The 19,525-nt window shown below is 51.2% G+C and overlaps 1 protein-coding gene across 1 annotated transcript in view; it reads right to left on the reverse strand.

Moving 5' to 3' along the window:
• The window catches only part of DLG5 (discs, large homolog 5 (Drosophila)), a 136,569-nt gene that overhangs the window by 18,355 nt on the left and 98,689 nt on the right, over positions 1-19,525 (reverse strand). Inside the window, exons 13-24 of the mRNA XM_011928797.1 lie at positions 19,372-19,475; positions 14,842-14,934; positions 11,563-12,582; positions 10,378-10,501; positions 9,813-9,957; positions 8,321-8,433; positions 7,568-7,657; positions 7,133-7,283; positions 2,810-2,972; positions 2,520-2,653; positions 1,695-1,835; positions 174-357 (exon numbers count right to left, since the gene is read on the reverse strand). Coding sequence (XP_011784187.1) covers positions 174-357; positions 1,695-1,835; positions 2,520-2,653; positions 2,810-2,972; positions 7,133-7,283; positions 7,568-7,657; positions 8,321-8,433; positions 9,813-9,957; positions 10,378-10,501; positions 11,563-12,582; positions 14,842-14,934; positions 19,372-19,475 — 2,462 coding nt within the window. The remainder of the gene's footprint in view (positions 1-173; positions 358-1,694; positions 1,836-2,519; positions 2,654-2,809; positions 2,973-7,132; positions 7,284-7,567; positions 7,658-8,320; positions 8,434-9,812; positions 9,958-10,377; positions 10,502-11,562; positions 12,583-14,841; positions 14,935-19,371; positions 19,476-19,525) is intronic.

Genomic DNA, 19,525 nt, shown 5'->3' on the forward strand with positions numbered 1-19,525 from the left:
CTCCAGCCTGAGCAACAGAGCAAGACTCTGCCTCAACAAAAACAGAAGTCAGCCCTGACTGGCTCACCAGATGAGAGGCTGTACTCCTCTGTCTTTGGTGCCACCTGAGATGACAGCAAGCCACCTGTGGCAGGTAGACGGAGGCCTGGCCTACTCGGCAGCTCAGAACTCACCTCCAGGATGAGGTCCCCTGGCACGAGGCCGTCAGGACCCTTGGCAGGACTGTCATCCTCCACTTCAGCCACAAACACCCCATGCAGGTTCCCACCACACAAGTGCACCCCAAGCTCCAGCTGGGACTTTTTGATGAAGACAACGCGTGGCTCCAGGGTCTTCTTGTTGGTATCTCCCGCAATCCTTTCAGGAAACAAAACAAAGTTCCTCAACCGTGCACAAGGAGGGAGGAGACACAAAAAGACAAAGCAGTGGCCAGTGTCTTAATCGCTTTCTGCCTGCTTCCTGGGTTCTCAGAACCACAGGGAGCTGGGAGGTGGCCGCCAGTTCTACTGGCTCGGCATTCAGGGCAGGATACTGAGGTGCACTGGAGATGAAGGCAAGACCCCAGGTCCAAAGTCAGTTGAGTGGGGAGGGAAAACCCAGGCTCCTGGGCCCGGCTATCAATCTCATGCCTTAGAGATCAGGATGGCCTCCTTCTCATGGGGATCACACCCATTTTCCTTAGTTCTTCCTAAGGAAAGGTAAAGTTGGCCTCACTGTCCAGAGCACAGCAACGCATTCAGCAAATGTCTACCAAGCAACTTCTATAGACCAGGAACTGCTAACTCGTGAAGAGGGGCCCCTTGCCATCAAGGCACTTACAATCAAGCGAGGGAAGCTCAAAGTAAGCTGCTGAACACATGGAGGGAGAGAGATGGGACAGCGATGGAAACAGATAAAGAGGGCTTCAGGGGAGATGCCAGCCTGGGAGGAAAACCTTGCAGCAGGTAAGTTCCAATGTGACAAACTCTGGTATAGAGAATGCAGAGCTGGCCTCATTCTGTGAGATGCTGCCCAGGGCTTAGTGAAGGCCTCTCAGTGCTGGAGACACAGCTTCTCCAGGACTGCAGAGTGATCATGTCGCACCCTGGCCTGGATGGCCCTCCCCACAGCCCCGGGCCAGGCTGTATGCTGTGCAGCTCCCACAGGGCTCCTTCCTCCTCCTGAACTCTGCTGCTCCCTCGGCCTGGACTTCCCTTTATGCCCACCCCTGGCTCTTGCCTGTCCTGAACATTTTAATTCAGCTGCCGCCTCCCCTGCCACACTCCAGTGATCTTCCTGCCTGCTCTGTGGCAGCCAGCAGTTTTGACTGTGCTGCACACGCCCAGCACTGGTCTGCCACCTGGTTGAGGGAAGCACTGCTGTGGGTGGCCAGAGCCCAGGGCCTGGCTGGGTGACGACTGTGGGAATGTATCCAAAGACAGACTCAGAAAGCAAGTGAATGAGAAAAGGAGAAGAGAAAGAGAAGATGCAGGGGAAAGAACAAGTCAACTAGAAAACAGGAGAAAAAGAGAAAGGAAAAGAGAGCAGGGAGGGAAAAAAGGAATGCTGTGCTCCCAGCCCAAGTCCTGAAGACCTGGTGTGTGGCCTGCAGCATATGAGGCCAGCTGCCCAGTGCCCACGCCACTTGGAGAATGTACTCAGCCCCACCCAGCCACAGTGGACACAGGGAAGGCTCACAGCACACATCTGCTGACCTGGAGCTGCTCTGCTTGGCTGGGGGGGTGCTAGGCCCCTCGTCCTGCTCCATCAGTGGGTCAATGACAGAGGGATGCTCTGGGGTGGTGGTGCCGCTGCCCTGGAGAGTGGAGTGGGTACCAGCAGGGTCCAGGTGTGAGCTGGAGACGGAGGACAGGAGGGATAAGGAGCAGTATGAAGATACCCAGAGCCACCCCCACTCCTGTGACAACTAGGTCTGAGCTATAAATGGGGACCGGGTCTCACAGCCCTGCACCCTGTGCCCTGAGCAGAGCAGACACATTAGAAGCCTGGACCCATGATATCCACCCCAAAGGATCCACCTGTCCTCTCCCCTCCACCTGTCCTCAGCTCAGGGGCCCTCTCCAAAGGCATCTGGCCTCAGGGAGCTGTGCGCGTCCTGTCCCTTTTCCTCTGCCTGTGCCTCCCATCTCTCCTGCTGAGCTTGTGGCGCAGCACTGCTGGGTGTGCCTCCCCTTCTTTTCTGCCCTTCCACCCACAGCTCAGAGGCAGATACAGACAGGTGTACAGCATCTGCTCCTGGACAGGGAGCCAAACACTGTGAGTGAGAATCCACCCCCAGGGCCACAGCTCCTGGCTACCACAGGCCCCTGCTGTTCAGGGGGACCACAGCCATCTGTTTTCACACCCCATTTCAGGAGAAGACAGCCTCTCTCTATATGCCCCTTTTCCAAAATCCAGAGCTGGTCAACTCTCTCTTTAGCAGCAGTAGGATCCTCAGAACTTGCGGCTGTCACCCTGAGTCTCCCTGCAATGAGCGGAGTGCTGCCGCACCCAGACGGCCTGGGGAGGCCTGCGCTCACCTGGACCGGGAGTGGCTGCTGAGCTGGTGCACGTGGGGGTTGTACTGGGCCAGGATGGTGATGGTATCACACTGCTGCCCGATGATGAGCCGCGCCTGCTGCTCCGTGGCGCTCCGCAGGTTTATGCCATTGAACTGGGGAAACATCAGGAGGGGCTCAGTGATAGGGTCGGGGCTGTGGACAGGGAGGAGGCCCTAGGGACTTGGGAGCACTGCAGCTCCCTAGGAGGAGGAGGGGGGAAGAAGGGCAGGTTTCCATGGGCACCATGCAGGAGGGCAGCTCCCTCTCACCTCCAGTAACTGATCCCCGTACTCCAGGCCAGCCTGGTGAGCGATGCTCCCCACGGTCACCTTGGAGACATAGATGCCACCCTTCTCTCCACTCACGATGGAGATGCCCAGTGGCTCTGAACCCTTTTGCACCTTCACGTGGCGTGGCTCCTCCACATAAGGCCTAAGGAAAAGTCAAAAGTTTCGGGGACTCAGGGTCAAACAACAGGGTTGGAGAGAGCCTGAGTTCTCCAATCAGGCAGTGCAGAAAGGGCCCCAAGCCTGGATGCTCCCATTGTGACACAGCTACATGGGGACACAGTGGGCCCACTCCTGTGTGACAGAGGACCACATTCCCACAGCCTCACGCAACACGAGCCAGCACACCCAGACACGCAACCACCCAGGCCAAAGACACAGAGAACGATCCGTGTCAACTATCAACACTGATACACACGGATTTTCATTACAGGAAAGGAGCTGCCCCGCAATATGCAATTACAAACTCCGGGGGGCTCGAGATGCCCTCCGAGGAAAAGAGATGGCTCCTGGGATGACATTCCATCCTGAGGGGGCAACAGAAAATAATCCGTTTTTCTGTTTACTGGCTACACAGAGTGATGCAAACTGGTCATGGAAATGAAGCCGCTGCAGACCCAAGCCTTTGTAAAGGGAGGAGGCGGCTAAGAGCAAGGCTGTAGTCATGCAATTGCTGTCCTGGGGCTGTCCAGTGTACCCAAGGGCACTGGGGCAGGGGCTCGGCGAGGAACCTCTGGGCAAGCCAACCGCATGGTAGAAGGCCTGGGCCTGGTGGCCACGGGCAACCTCAGAAGAGATCTGTGGTGGCAGAGACATCTGGAAGGTGACAAAGGTTAGAAAGAAGGGACGCTCAGAGGAGAAAGACAATCAGAGACACCTGGAACATAACGGAAAAGACAGTCGAGTGATGCAGAGCCTCCCGTCGGGACTTCACGCCGCCCAGGGCCTCATTCCTCCAGGGTGTGGACACCTGAGCTTTTCCTCACAGGATAAAACCATATAGCCAAAGGCTGAGGGGGCCAGTCCAGGTCCCCTCTACAGCACATGGTCGGGATAGATTCTAGCGGGGAGGCACCTAAACCACCCCACCCCAACCACCTGGAGGCAGAGCAGCTTCCCGATTGGCACTCTCAGCCTGCGGCCCTGTGGCCCAGCCCTCTTGGGAAGAGGAGATTAAAATTATTCTTGAGTTGTCCCTGCTCTCTCCCACCCTCCAAAGTGTTCCCACTTCCCAAACTTGCCCACTCTAGAAGTCCTCCCTTGACCCTCCAGCTCAGACAGATCCACCCCAGCCTACACCCACAGTCCCTTTTGATGCAACACGGATTAGAGCCCTGTGCTGCGGACAGCTGCAGAGCCCTCAACACACAGCCACTCCCAGATCACCCTCCTGCTCCAGCCTTAGATGATGAAACAGAGACCCAGAGCAGAAAGAGGTCCACCTCCATACAACAGGCGTATCACAATAAAGGAGCAAGCGACTAAGTCACAGCAATAGCCACACGACGGAACGACAATCTGAAGCAGGTTCTCAGGTTCCAGCGACATGCAAAGATGTAAGGGACGCACCACGGGGTGGGGAGGCCCGATCGGCATCATTTCACTCATATTTATCTGCATCTGCACACACAAGTATGCGTGGATTTATGCACAAGGAGGCTTCTTACGCAGGACATTACCAAGTGTTAACAATGGTGTCTCCAGGTGAGGGGATCCGAGATAATCTTTTTTTCTTTCTCTCTTTTTTTTTTTTTTTTTTTTTGGAGACGGATTCTCGCTCTGTCACCCAGGCTGGAGTGCAGTGGCATGATCTCAGCTCACTGCAACCTCCACCTCCCAGATTCCAACAATTCTCCTGCCTCAGCCTCCCAAATAGCTGGGATTACAGGTGTGCACCATCATGCCCAGCTAATTTTTGTTTTTAGTAGAGACGGGGTTTCACCATGTTGGCCAGGCTGGTCTCAAACTCCTGACCTCAGGTGATACGCCCATCTCAACCACCCAAAGTGTTGGGATTACAGGCATAAGCTATCTCGCCCAGCCAGAGATAATCTTTACTTTTTAGTCTTCTGAATGATTTGAATTGTTTATAATATGCAAAGTTTTCTCTAAACAATAGCTGCTTCTCAAAAGAAGTTTATAAAGTATACTTAAACTATTATAAATAGCTAAAAACAGAACATTACGGGAGATGTAATTATGTACATAAATAATAAAGCATGTAATACATATACATATATATTTCCAAAGGGTAAAGGCAATTGAATCTCTTGTTGAAGAGATTATCTGTGACATTGTTCTTCTCTCTACTTGTCTGTTTTTTATTTTTTGAGACGGAGTCTTACTCTGTCACTCAGGCTGGAGTGCAGTGGCGCGATCTCAGCTCACTACAACCTCTGCCTCCCGGGTTCAAGCAATTCTCCTGCCTCAGCCTCCTGAGTAGCAGGGACTACAGGCGCCCGCCACCATGCCCGGCTAATTTTTGTATTTTTAGTAGAGACGGGGTTTCACCATGTTGGCCAGGCTGGTCTCGAATTCCTGACCTCAGGTGATCCACCTGCCTCAGCCTCCCAAAGTGCTGGGATTACAGGCATGAACCACCGCACTCGGCCTTCTTCCTACTTTTCTATGTCCCCGATTTTCCATAACAAGTATAAAATACTATACTTCAGAATCTGGGAAACGGGGCTATTTTTAAAAAGAAAGCTGTTGCTCAGTCAGGTCACACATGTCAAATTTCATCTCCAATTGGATCCTAACCACCATGAGGGCAGGAGTCACTCACATTTTTCTCCCTTCTGGAGCAGGTCCTGGCTCTCCATGCCCCGCAAGGAGCTAAGGGAATGCCTGACGGTGGGTGGCAAGGCCCTTTCCACAACGGAAGAACCCACTTCACTTGGGGAAAGTCCCATCCTCTCCGTGGCCAGGGCTGGGGCTGAGTAAAACAGGCCAGCATGCTCCTGCACGTGCCACATGGTAAGAGTTCCGTCAGCACTTCCTATGAGCTACACCTGATTCCCCTATTGGGGCCGGGCCTCTGTGTTTTGGTGTCCTTCCGTCACCCCTCAGGTTCTCTGGTTTGTTGCCTTTTAAGTTCAGATTTTCAAGTCAAATAAAAGATTTTCTCTGGCTGGGCGCGACGGCTCACGTCTGTAATCCCAACATTTTGGGAGGCCAAGGCCCATGGATCACCTGAGGTCAGGAGTTCAAGACCAGCTTGACCAACATGGTGAAACCCCGTCTCCATCAAACATACAAAAATTAGCCAGGTGTGGTGGTGGGCCTGTAATCCCAGCCACTTGGGAGGCTGAGGCAAGAGAATCACTTGAACTGGGGAGGCGGAGATTGCAGTGAGCCAAGATTGCACCACTGCACTCCAGCCTGGGGGACAAGAGCAAAACTGTCTCAACAACAACAAAAAAGATTTTCTTAATATAGGGCCCACCCATGCTGAGGCTCCTAGCTACAGAGGCCTCAGCGTTCTGGATTCAAATGAACGAGAGTAGCTGTGTTTCTTTTGGTGATTAAATAAAGTTTAATTTTAATCAGAGCTCTTTAATATCTACAATCTGGACAGAAGCTGTTAAATATAAACACAATCCAGTAAGTTCTGTCTAGGGCAACAACAGAGAGGGATATGTGTGCATAGTGCGCAGGGGGGACGGACTCCACAGAGGAGGTGCCTCTGGACAGACAGCAAGCCTACAGTCAACCTGAAACCTAAGATGGACCTGCATTCGAAAATGAACCAGTAAAAAGCTAGGCTGCACATTTATGCTTTAGACACTTTCTTTCTGTGTATATTTTATTTCACAACAGAAAGTTTCGAGTGAGAGGGAAAAGCAAAGGGTAAGAATGAGTCCCGGTGCCAGCTGCTAACCACGTGGCCACAGGTCTGTCACTCCAACGTCTGGATCCAGTTTCCTCAACTGTGAAACAGGGATAACAATAATAACGACATTGACAGGGTCCCTGGAAGAATCTCGTGACTTAGCCACATGTAAAGTGCTTGAACAAGGGCCCAGGATGGTGTAAACGGTGCCACGATGGCACAATCACCGTCAGGTTGTTTCCAGCATCATCTACTGTGAGCCCACTTGGCTCCCTGCCTTGCCATCCACACATGCCCCACCTCCCTGCATCCAGCGCCCCATGGCACTTACTGGTGATACCGGCAAATGCTGGGACACCCAAGCTACTCCTGCTGCTTCTACTAAGCCCCTTCCCTGCAGAGCCCGGGCCCGCCGCCAGGGTGCACACTTGTCCACTGGTTTACCCACGCCACCGACGACTGGCCACACTCACCTGTCCTTTCTCCGCTCCCCGAGGGAGGCGGGGTTGACAGCGATTCTGGGCAATGTGGAGGCTGAGGTCTGGGACTGGCTACAAGAGGACAGGGTGTCGATGTTCAGGGGTGACTGCGGAGGAGTGCTGCATTCAGAATGTGACACTGAACCTGCAGAGAGGAGCAGGTAATGCTGTTGTGAACTCCCATCTCACTTCCCCAACAGCCAAGATCAAGAGGCAGCCTATCCCCACTGCATTGCATAGTCTGAAGTTCGATGCTGGCCTCTGCGTTGCCCCCTACCTCCCACATCACCAGGCCTACTGCTGGGTTCAGTGAATTTTTACTGACTGACTGAGATGACTATGAAGTTCTCAGCTAAGCCCAGAGACTCCACCATGAGGAATCAGACCGCAGGAAAAGCAGGACAGATGGGAGTGTCCAGAAGTCCTTACCTCTGTCAGAGCCCACGACAGACCGCGGATATCTTGGTGTTGATGGGATTTTAATGCGTTCCGCCTTGAATTGCAAGTTACTCGAAGAACCTATTGTTCCATATGGGAACAAAACTTCAGGCCTTGTGGTCAAACACCACCCTGTCCTCCCTCTCCACCAGGCTGCTAGTCAGGATGATAAACGCAAAGCTGGGCCCTGCTGTTTACTCCCAAGGGAGCCTTGATGTGGATCAGTCAGGAAAAGCAGACGTTTAACATTTATCTCAATAAACTGTGCAGGCACAGACTGCTCCAGAACAGAGGCACACAAGTCTCACTTCCAGCCACGGAACAGCAGCCTAAGTGACACGGCGGCGGCTCCATCTGCTCCCCCAAGATCGCCAAGGGCTACCTCTGTCTGACTCTCCTCTGGGGTTCGCTTTCCATACAAAAATGTATGAAGAGCCATATAAAACAGTCCAGAATGAGGCCAACAACCTCAGGGACAGGGAGCAAGGCTCCTAGCTGAGCGGTCACCTAAATGACCATAAGGGCCCCACAGAAAGCAGAAGGTGAAAACAACGGCTCTGACAGCAGCATGGGCACCGCTGGCCTGTGAAGGAAGCAGTCCTTCCCAGTAGGGAAATGAGCTCAGTCCCAGGAGGTGACAGGAGCTTGTGTGGGGAGCCCACCCGCAGATCTGGACATTAGGATGCAGGCAGAGATGAAAAGCTTGGCACCCGCAGCAGCACAAAGTCCAAGTGGTGCAGTTACCGAGGCGGGCGCTGGAGGGCAGTGAGTTGGATCCGTGCGTGGCTCTCATCTCGGAGTAGTCGCTGCAGGCCCTGTGGCTCAGGTCCAGGCTTAGGCGTCCCTGGTGCTGGACACTGCGTAAAAACAAGAGGTGAGGAGTTCTGGAGGAGAAACAGCAACAGATGTGGCCACTGGGGAGAAACACACAGACCAGCCAAGGCTTCCCAAGTGGGCAGAAGGGAGGCCCAGGAGCCACTGATGATCGGCCGAGGATAGCCTTCAAGCAGTGGAAAAGGCCACACACATGGGGCGGCCAGTGTCATACCCACTCCAGCCATAGGGTCAGGATTAGGCTCACTAGGAGGAAGCGATAAAAAACAGAGGCTCTGGAACCTGGGTGGGCCCGGGGAAGGGGAAGGGGGAACCTATTCTCCCAGGAAGTGGGTAAGGAGGGACAAGATGGGCACAGAGGACTTTGGGGAGCGGACCTATGTGCCTCACTCAGGACAGTGTGCCTAGGAAACTGGCGGGCAGAGCAGGGATCGCCCACGTCAGGCTGCCCTGAGGCCAGGCCTCAACAGCGTCTTTTTCGGGCTATGCAATGAGATGACATCTCTTCCCTGCTTAAACTCTCCAGTGGTCTCCACTGTCCTTAGAATAAAATCCAAACTTTTTATCACGGCTGCAGGTCCCTGTGACCTCAAACCTCTTCCTGACTCGCTGTTCCTTTGCCAAGCTCCCACCACTGTGCCCGGGTACCCTGGCCTTGGCACTGATGGCCCGTCTCCCTGGAGGCTCCAGTCCAGGTCTTGTGCAGCTGGCCTCTTTCCTCATTCTGGTCACAGCAGCATCCCCTCTGCCCATAGGGCCCTTTCTGACCACCCACTCTAACTTGCCACCCTCTTTCAAGTCACAGCCTAGCCTGTCACCCTGTTTGACCACCTTCCTAGCCTCTCGGCACCATCTGATATCACTTTGTTCATTTTTTTTCTGTCTGCCTCCCACATTTGTAAAACCACACCACATGAGCTGGAAGCTAATCTGTTTAGTTCAGCATTGTATTCTCTTATAATTAGGATAGACCAAGGCATGCAGTAGGTGCTCAAAAAAAATCTGTCAAATGAATGAGTAACAGTGGCCTGGAGCCAGCCCACCCTCTTCTGAAGTATCAGTTTCCTCATCTTGAAGACAGACAGTAACAGGACTTAGCCCATGAGGTTGCTGTTGATTTGGTGAAATGATATTCATAAAGGTCTGGGCACAGTGGCTGGGACATAAGCACTCAAATATCAGTTGCTATCACTATCGTGTCCTTCCAGTACCTTTTGAAACCTTGTGCTGATTAATTCAGAAAGCAGCCCTAAGGCTCCTTTCCCTGTGCTGCTCTAGCCAGCCCCTCCCAGCCAGGCAAGGAAGTTTCTCCACCAGTAAGCCTCTTTATGCACCAGTGGTTCCATGTCCAGGTGGGCTTGGGCAGCTGGGGTACAGAGAAGCGTAGTGTGCCTTCACATACCTGGGATGCAAACCCTGGGGGCCAGCATCTCGGGCCGCAGGTGGAGAGCTGCAGGGGCCGACTCTGTGGCTACGCACAGTGTAGATGGGGTTCCGCAGGATGGAGCTCACGGTGGTGCTGGGGGTCAAACTCCGGGGAACAGTGCCTAGAAATGCGCTTGGTGAGAAGAGTCGCCCCAAAGGACCCAGCCAGCTCTGGACTTAAACAAGCCTTTTCCCTGTATCCCAGGACGCAGCCACAGTCTTTTGGGAAAAGGACTTGGGAGATGAGTTTTAACCACCAATTCACAATGTGGCTACGGCTCCTGGCCTGTCTCCATCTGTAAAAAGTGGGGAAGTCTCTTTCATGCTTCCTATTTCCCAGGGGAGAAAGCATTTTGACAAGCTTAGACATGTCATGGCTACAAGACAAACCATCCCAGAGAGGGCAGCATTTCCCAGTTCTCTGGACCTCAGGGCTGAAAAGTCATGGCAGCTCTCTGAAATGCTGCCTCCCCTCTCCCTGGAGACTAGGCATCCCGAGTTTACACCGACCCTTAGCCCCAGCCCCTGGCTGGCTGACTCACCCACAGATGGCCTGCTAGGGTATAGCGGGGGGTTGCTATGCCGGCTGGAATGCCCAGGTGAGTAAGGTGCCCACTCCTGGAGCTCCGGGGAGAGTTCTCCACTGGCTGGGACACACTTCTGTTCCTGCAGATTCAAGGGCAAGAGTGTCTGCTAGAAAGAGTGGAGCGTGGCTGGGCACTGTGGCTCACACCTGTAATCCCAGCACTTTGGGAGGCCAAGGCAGGCGGATCACCTGAGGTCAGGAGTTTGAGACCACCCTGGCCAACATGGCGAAACCCCATCTTTACTAAAAATACAAAAATTACCTGGGCATGGTAGTGGGTGCCTGTAATCCCAGATACTTGGGAGGCTGAGGCAGGAGAATCGCTTGAACTCGGGGGGCAGAAGTTGCAGTGAGCCAGGACTGCACCACTGCACTCAGGCCTGGGTGACAGAGCGAGACTCCGTTTTGGGGGAAAAAAAAAAAACACGAAAACAGTGGAGCGCTTGGGCAGCTCTGCAAGCCAGTTTCTGTCCCCAGGAACCAGCTCCTCCCACTGGGGCACAGGAGGGGACAGCTAGAGAGAAGTGTTGCCCATTCATGTTGCCTTACACATCTGCAAGGTAGCAGCTTTACTTCAGAAGAAAACCACAGAGAATGAATCTTTCACATAGAGATCATGTAGTGGTGAGAATGCACACGTGTATCAGGCACATACAACTCTGTCTGATGTGCAGGGCTGTGGGAAGCTCTCTGTCCCCAGTGAGCAGTGTGGACTGGTGCCTGAGATGCTTTCCACAGTCCCCAGCAATCTCGCCCTCTGGAAACTATGACAGCACACACGATCAGGCCGTCCTGCTGCCCACTCAGCCTCACACATGCCACCTCATCTCCCTAGCCCTTCAAGACAAGTCCATGCCCTAGGTTTTATTGTTTAAGTTCAAAAGCTTCTTATTAAAAAAGCAAACCAAATGCTATGCCCAAGAAGGTGTTCCCCTCTTGTGTCACACTCCCACTACCACGTATTTCCACTCCACTTACCTACCTCCTAGCTGGGTCACTTCCCACTTGAGTCCAACAGCAAAGGCAAAGGTACCAGGCTAAACAGGAGCCTGGAACACTGGTGCAGGGCCACTCAGCAGCCCTCCTTCGGCCAATTGCCCCCCCAGGCCTCCCCTCCCTGCACCCTGGGGCTCAGCACTACCTCCAGGAACTGAGCAGGAATCACTACTGGAGCAAGCTTAGGCCGAAAACTGGGAGCAGATTTTGGCCGGCGACGCTTCTGCCCCAGCTCGTCCACCTTCTGGGATGTAAGGTCCTCATCACAGGATTTCTTGGCCGGCAGGTAGGAGGAGTCCCCATCTCCTTCAGGGTAGTAGCTGGAAGCGATGCGGACCCTGGCCTTGCGAGGGGGTGATGCATGCATGGGCTCCCCGGGGTCCACATCGGGGGGCAGGGCACTTGGGGGACTAGTGGATGGGGAGCTGCCCACCAGAGTGGCCTCTGACTCGGAGCTAGTCTCCAGCCTGTGCTGGAACTTAATGGAGTCGCTCCTTCTGGGAGGTTTTGGGGGTGTCAGAGGCCCCGCCCTCTTGGAGGGCTGGGGAGAGTGAGCAGGCCCAGGACCTGGCAGCAGGTAATCTATTTTGGGGGGTGTCTGGGGGCGTTTGAAAGTGTTAGGGTCAAAGATGGACTTTCTTTGCTTTGGCTTCTTATAAACGGAGAGCTTCTCAGGCGCTGCCGTGGAGCTGAGCACGGCCTTGGGCCAGGTCCCGCCGCTGTTGGAGCCTTCAGAGTCCACCTTGTCCAGGGGGGCCTCCCCAACCCCACAGGCGCCCACCTCCGTCTCAAAGGGCAGCAGTGGCCGCCGGCTACGCACGTCCACCAGCCCAAAGCCACGGTCCCCAGAGGCATCTGAGCGGAAGGAGCTCAGGCTACGCTCAGAGGCACTGGGACAGGCCTGGGGGCAGACCTGCAAGGGCCCCCCAGGGAATGGCTTGTGCAGAAAGGAGCTGCTGCCTCCTGGGGGGCCTGGCTCCTTCCTGTCTTCCAGCCTGTCCGTGTAGAAGATATCTGTCTGCGTGGAGTTATTGTGCTGTATTAAATTCCGTCTGTTATGAGCCTGGACCTCCAGGCCATGGGCTCGAAAACTCAGCATCTTATCAGAGTCTTTGATATTTTCAAAAATGTTCTGGCCACTCCACGAGGAGCTCTGAGGGAACACCTAGGCAGGGATTGCAGAGGAGTGAGAGAGAAAGTGAGATGGCAGGACTTAGAGCTGCCACTGAAAACCGTCCCCACAGGTAAAGCAATGGTCAGGAATGGGCCACCTGCCCCTTAAAAAAGAGACAGACAGACAGAGATGCACATACACACAAACACATATGCTTCTTCCTAATAGAGAAGTTTTCCCATGGCCCTGGTCACTCTGAACTCAAAGAAGAGTCAAAGTTTTATTAACTTTGAACACTTTCCGAAATCACCTGGGCTGGGCATGGTGGCTCATGCGGGTAATCCCAGCACTTTGGGAGGCCGAGGCAGGCAGGTCATGAGGTCAGGAGTTCAAGACCAGCCTGACCAATATGGTGAAACCCCGTCTCTACTAAAATTACAAAAATAAGCCAGGCACAGTGGCATGCACCAGTAGTCCCAGCTACTTGGGAGGCTGAGGCAGGAGAATCACTTGAACCCGGGAGATGGAGATTGCAGTGAAGTGAGATCACACCACTGCACTCCAGCCTGGATAACAGAGCAAGGCTCTATCTCAAAAAAAAAAAAAAAAGGAAATCACCTGCATAATGTCTTGTTAAAAATGTATCTCTTGTGGTACACCCAGACAACAGAATATTAATTAGCACTAAAAAGAACTGAAATGATGTGGAGGAACCTTAAGTGTATATTAGCAAGTGAAGAAGCCATTCTATACACTCTGATTCCAACTCTATGGCATTCTGGAAAACACACAAGCATGGGGGCAGTAAAAGGATCAGTTGTTGCCAGGGGCTTGGATAAATATGGGGAGCATAGGGAATTTTTAGAGCAGTGAAACTACTGTGTATGATATTATAATGGTGGTACATGTCATTACCTGCATCAAAACTCACAGAAAATACACCACCAAGACTGAACCTTAATGTAAACTATGCATTATAGTTAATACTAATGCATCCACATTGGCTCGCTAATTGTAACACATGTACTAACTACACTAATGCAAAATACCAAAATTGGGGAAACTTAGGGACAGGAGTGGGGATGGTGGTGGTGGGGTGGTTGAGAGAGTACTAAGAATTCTGTATCAGCCCAACTTTTCCGTAAACATAAAACTGTTTCCAAAAACAAGTCAATTAATTTGAAAATAGTTAATTTAGAAAACATCTCTTAATAGAAAGTTAGAAAAAATAGGCCCAGCCATTTCATTAAGAGATGTTTTCTAAATTGGGCCTATTTTTTCTAACTTTCTATTATTAAACTTTTCAAATATGTAGAAAAGTATAACAAATGTCCATAAATGTACCATGTAGATTCAACAATATTTCACTAAATTGTCTTTTTGTCTATATCTATAATGATACTACAGAACATTGGAAAGCAAGTTACGAATATCATGACATGTCACTTCCCTTCTTTTTTCTCCCTTTTTTTTTTGAGACGGAGTTTTGCTCTTGTTACCCAGGCTGGAGTGCAAAGGCATGATCTCAGCTCACTGCAACCTCTACCTCCTGGGTTCAAGCGATTCTCTTGCCCCAGGCTCCTGAGTAGCTGAGATTACAGGAATGCGTCACCACGTCCGGCTATTTTTGTATTTTTAGTAGAGATGGGGTTTCTCCATGTTGGTCAGGCTGGTCTTGAACTCCTGACCTCAGGTGATCCACCCGCCTCCCAAAGTGTTGGGATTACAGGCATGAGCCATCGCGCCCAGTCCCTTCCTTTCATTTTTGAGACAGGATCTCACTTTGTCACCCAGGCTGGAGTGCAGTGGCACGATCACAGCTCACTGCCACCTTGACCTCCTGGGCTTTTTGCATTTTCTGTAGAGGCAAGGTCTTGCTGTGTTGCTGGGCTCAAGTGATTCGACTACCTTGGCCTCCCAAAGTGTTGGGATTACAGGCATGAGCCACCACGCCCGGCCATGACACATCACTTCTAACAACTTTAGTTTGTACCTCCCCCACATAAGGCCATTCTCCTGTATAACAACCCCAGTGCCATCATCATACCTAGGAAAATTGGCAACAATTCCTTAAGGTCATCTAATGATCAGGTCCAGATTCAAATGTACCCAACTATGCCCAACATGGCCTTGACTGTGGTTTTCTGATTGCAGGCCAGCGTCCAGTCAGGGTTCCTGCCCCCACTGCACTCGGTAAATCCCCACCCTGTTCTCAAGGATCCTGTGAGCCTGAGGAGTAGCGTGGCTGTGTGGAGTCAGGGCTTTGCCCATACTCCTGACCATGAGAGCAGAGCCACGTCCAGCCCTTACCTTCAGGAGGGACAGGGTCAGGGAGTCCTGGCAGCTCCGCAGCAGAGATTCACATTCATTCAGAGACTTGTTGTCCAGTGCAATGCCATTGATCTAGAGCAGGACAGAGAGCACGTCAGGCCACAGGCAGAGCGGCCTCAGGCCTACCAGGTTGGGGTCTCTGCCCACCTAACCTCCTGCGCTAGACAGTCACCAAATGCAAGGTGCCAAAGTCAGGAGTTGGCAAAGGATAGAGGTCCTCCTGATGAGGCTCAAGGAGTCCAGCTAAGGGGTTTCTGAGGTAGAGGAACACAAAAGCCTTCACAGCAGGCTGGGGGAGGAACGTGTCCTTCTGGGATCAGAACACCGAGGACCTGGAGGGAACATCTTGGCATGGCTGTGCCCTGCCACGTGGCACGGGACCTCAGCTCAGAACTTCCCAGCCTCTTGCCTACACAGAGGAAATGGAAGATAAATGTATGCATGTGGCTCGGGAAAGCAGGGGGACTAAAAACAAGACCATGGAGAGGAAAGGCCTTGTAGAGAAAGTACCACATGAAGTGGGGCCCTGTGAGTGTTCACAAAGAACCTCTCAACCCTGCTCCCGGAATCTCTGCCCACATCCCTCACAGCTATGTGCAGACCTTCTTAAGAAGTGTGTGTGCAACAGGTGAATGACTAAACTGTGATACACCCACATTGCAGAGCACTGCTCAGCAATGATAAGGAACGAGCGGCCAGCACACACAGCCTCTTGGGTGGATCTTGCCGGCATGGTGCGGAATGCAAACAGCCCAGCTCCAAAGGTCACATACTATATGATTCCATGTCTGTAACATTCTCAAAAGGACATCACAGAGATGGAGAACAAATCAGCTGCCAGGAGGCAGGGATGGGAGGGAGCAGGGGGTGTTACTACAAATGGGCAGTCGGAGGGAGATCTCAGTGCTGATGGAACAGCTACGCATCTTCATTATGGTGGTAGTTACACAGAACAACATGTGTTAAACCACACACAATCACACACACACACACACAGAGTATCAATGTCAATATGCCAGCTTTGATATTGTACTCATGCAATGTGCAACCATGAGGGGAAGCAGGGAGAAGAGTACATAGGACCCCCCCGTACTATCTCTGCAGCTTCCTATGAATCTATAATCATTTGAAAGTCAAGTTTTCTTTTTTTTTTTCTGAGATGGAGTCTCGCTCTGTCCCTCAGGCTGAAGTGCAGAGGCATGATCTCGGCTCACTGCAACCTCCGCCTCCCAGGTTCGAGCAATTCTCCTATCTCAGCCTCCCGAGTAACTGGGATTGCAGACGCATGCCTCCCTGCCCGGCTAATTTTTTTGTATTTTAGTAGAGACAGGGTTTCACTGTGTTGCCCAGGCTGGTCTTGAACTCCTGAACTCAGGCAATCCACCCACCTCGGCCTCCCAAAGTGCTAGGATTACAGGCGTGAGCCACCACGCCTGGCCAAAGTCAAGTTTTCTTTTTAAAATATCTGCAGAATGATTATCTTGAAGTAGTAAATTAATTTGTGTTTTTTTTCCTTTTAACATATCCACATTTAAAAATTTTTCATAATGGCCATATAGCTTTTATACTCTGGCTCCCCTGAAAATCTGAAAAACATTGGCAAAGATGGGAGGCAGTGAGTTCCCCCACACACTGCAGGGAGGACTGAAAAAGCCATGACCTTTTTGGAGCAAAGGGAGAAGATCTCACTGGATGTTAAACATTCATGCCCTCTGACCCAGCAAACCCTCACCCCAGGAATGTACCCCAGGGCACACTCCTGGGTCCCTATGAAGTGGCACGCCAGTGGCCATGCAGCACGACACAGATGTAAGTAAAGGCAGAGATGCCCAGACTATCCCTCAGGAGGGACTGATCAACAGCTTAGGCTGCTGTCACTAAGGAATGACACACAGTTATGGGAATAACCAAGGCAGATCTAAAGACGTGAATATGGGCTGGGCATGGTGATTCACACCTGTAATCCCAGAACTTTGGGAGGCTGAGGGCAGATCATTTGAGGTCAGGAGTTCAAGACCAGCCTGGGCAACATGGTGAAACCCCCATCTCTACCAAAAATACAAAAAAATTATCAGGGCTTGGTGGCACAGGTCTGTAATCCAGCTGCTCAGGTGGCTGAGGCAGGAGAATCACTTGGACCTGGGAGGCAGAGGTTGCAGTGAGCCAAGATCATGCCACTGCACTCCAGTCTGGGCAATAGAGTGAGACTATCTCAAACAAAAATAAAAATAAAAAGATATGAATATGGAGGGACCTCCAAGACATGCTGCTAAAATCTGGCTGGGTGTGGTGGCTCACATCTGTAATCCCAGCACTTGGAAAGGCCAAGGCAGGTGGATCACCTGAGGTCAGGAGTTCGAGACCAGCCTGGCCAACATGGCGAAACCCCGTCTTTACTAAAAATACAAAAATTAGCTGGGTGTGGTGGCATGTGCCTGTAATCCCAGCTACTCAGGAGGCTGAAGCAGGATAATCACTTGAACCTGGGAGGCGGAGGCTATAGTCAGCCAAGATCACACCACTGTACTCCAGCCTGGGCAACAGAGTGACACTCCATCTTAAAAAATAATAAAAATAAAAACAAAAAGCAAGATGAACAATTGAGTATATTATAATCCCATCCAGGTTACCCCAACCCCCCAAAAATGTGTGAGATGTACATGTTTTGAAAGTTTCTGGGACATAATATAATAAATTGTTAACAGTGATTACCACCGGGGTGGGAAGTAGTACACAAGAGGTCTAGCCAGAGGAAGAACTATTGTCACTATTTGCCTTTTGTACTATTGGAATTTTGTATGTATGCCATGAAAAAGTGTATGGCATTTTCAGTTTTTATTTTTTATTTATTAGAGACAGGAGTCTTGCTCTGTCACCCAGGCTAGAGGGCAGTGGTGTGATCTCAGCTCTCTTGAGATCCTCAAGAGGATCTCTTGAACCTCTGCCTCCCAGGTTCAAGTGCTTCTCCTGCCTCAGCCTCCCGAGTAGCTGGGATGACAGGCACCTACCACCAAGCCCGGCTAATTTTTGTATTTTTAGTAAAGACTGGGTTTCACCATGTTGCCCAGGCTGGTCCCGAACTCCCGACCTCAGGTGATCCACCTGCCTCAGCCTCCCAAAGTGCTGGGATTACAGGAGTGAGCCACTGCGCCCTGCTGGCATTTTCAATTTTGAAAGGTTAGTTAGAAGTATTAAATTTGCATGTCCTATGACTCAGCAATCTCACAGCATTTGTAGCTCAGTCTCAGAGATACCATTAGGTGTCTCCAGAGGGTCTGTGCACACAGGTAAAGTTAAATGCAGGACTGTTTGCAATTGCAGACCCTGCAAACAACTTCTATGGCCATCAGGAGGGGGATAATTTATACTACATATAATCAAACAACAGAATACCATAAGGTGGGTAACATTAGCCAGGCTAGACTTGGAAAGATATCCAAGGTAGGATGCAAATTGCAGATCCCATTATTGTACATAAACAGCAAAACCAAACCAAGAAATCTATCTAGGTATATATGGATTTGTAGGGGCACTTATGCGGGCTGGGTACTTATCTTCCAAATGGGGGCAGGGACAATCTCTAGGAGCAGGATTAAAGGGGGAAGGGACTGCCACTTTTCATTTTACATATTTTTGTATTGCTTGGCTGTTTTACAACAAATAGGACTTACTTTGGTAACAAAAAAATTTAAAAATAGGTATTATATTTAGTTTTTTTAAAAAAGGACGGTGTTTAAAAGTCACAACACAATGATGTCAATTTTTTAAACTGTCCTTGATAAACATTCATGAGAATGTTAAATGTAGAGAACTACATTTAAAATGTTAATAAAGCTGGGCGCTGTGGCCCATACCTGTAATCCCAGCACTTTGGGAAGCCAAAGCAGGCAGATCACCTGAGGTCAGAAATTCAAGACTAGCCTGGCCATCATAGTGAAACCCCATCTCTATAAAAGTACAAAAATTAGCCAGGCACGGTGGCACATGCCTGTGATCCCAGCTACTCAGGAGGCTGAGGCAGGAGAATCACTTGAACACAAGAGTCGGAGGTTGCAGTGAGCCAGGATTGCGCCACTGCACTCAAACCTGGACGACAGAGCAAGACTCCATATCAAAAAAAAAAAAGAAAAGAAAAAAAGTTAATAAAGCTTATCTACAGGTGGTATGAAAGCAAGTGGTTCTTATTTCCCTCTTAGGCCTTTGGAGGTTGCAGTGAGCTGGGATTGCATCACTGCACTCCAGCCTGAGCGACAGAGAGAGATGGAGAAAGGTTATCTACACATGGTAGCAATGCAATTGATTCTTATTTCCCTCCTAGACCTTTTATTTCCTAATTTTCTACAGTAAATAGAAATATATCATCAAGAAACCTATGTTTAAATGTTCACATAGTACAATGCCCAGAACAAGGAAAATATAAAATCTTTGTTCATTACTTCTTGCTCAGACCTCCCAAATGTAATCTGTCTATGCACGGCAGATGACCCTGGCTCCAGCCTTGAGACTTACCGCAACAATCCTGTCTCCCACAGCAAGGGACCCTTCTTTGGCGGCAGGGCTTCCGGGCAGCACGGCGGCAGCATACACTCCATTCTCCAGACTGATGCCGCTGTCTGCAAGCCACAGGAGGTCACTGGGTAGCCCCTGGCCTCGCTGCCCAGCC

Source organism: Colobus angolensis, unplaced genomic scaffold (assembly GCF_000951035.1).
Source record: "Colobus angolensis palliatus isolate OR3802 unplaced genomic scaffold, Cang.pa_1.0 Scaffold12, whole genome shotgun sequence".
In the NCBI taxonomy this organism is placed as follows: domain Eukaryota; kingdom Metazoa; phylum Chordata; class Mammalia; order Primates; family Cercopithecidae; genus Colobus; species Colobus angolensis.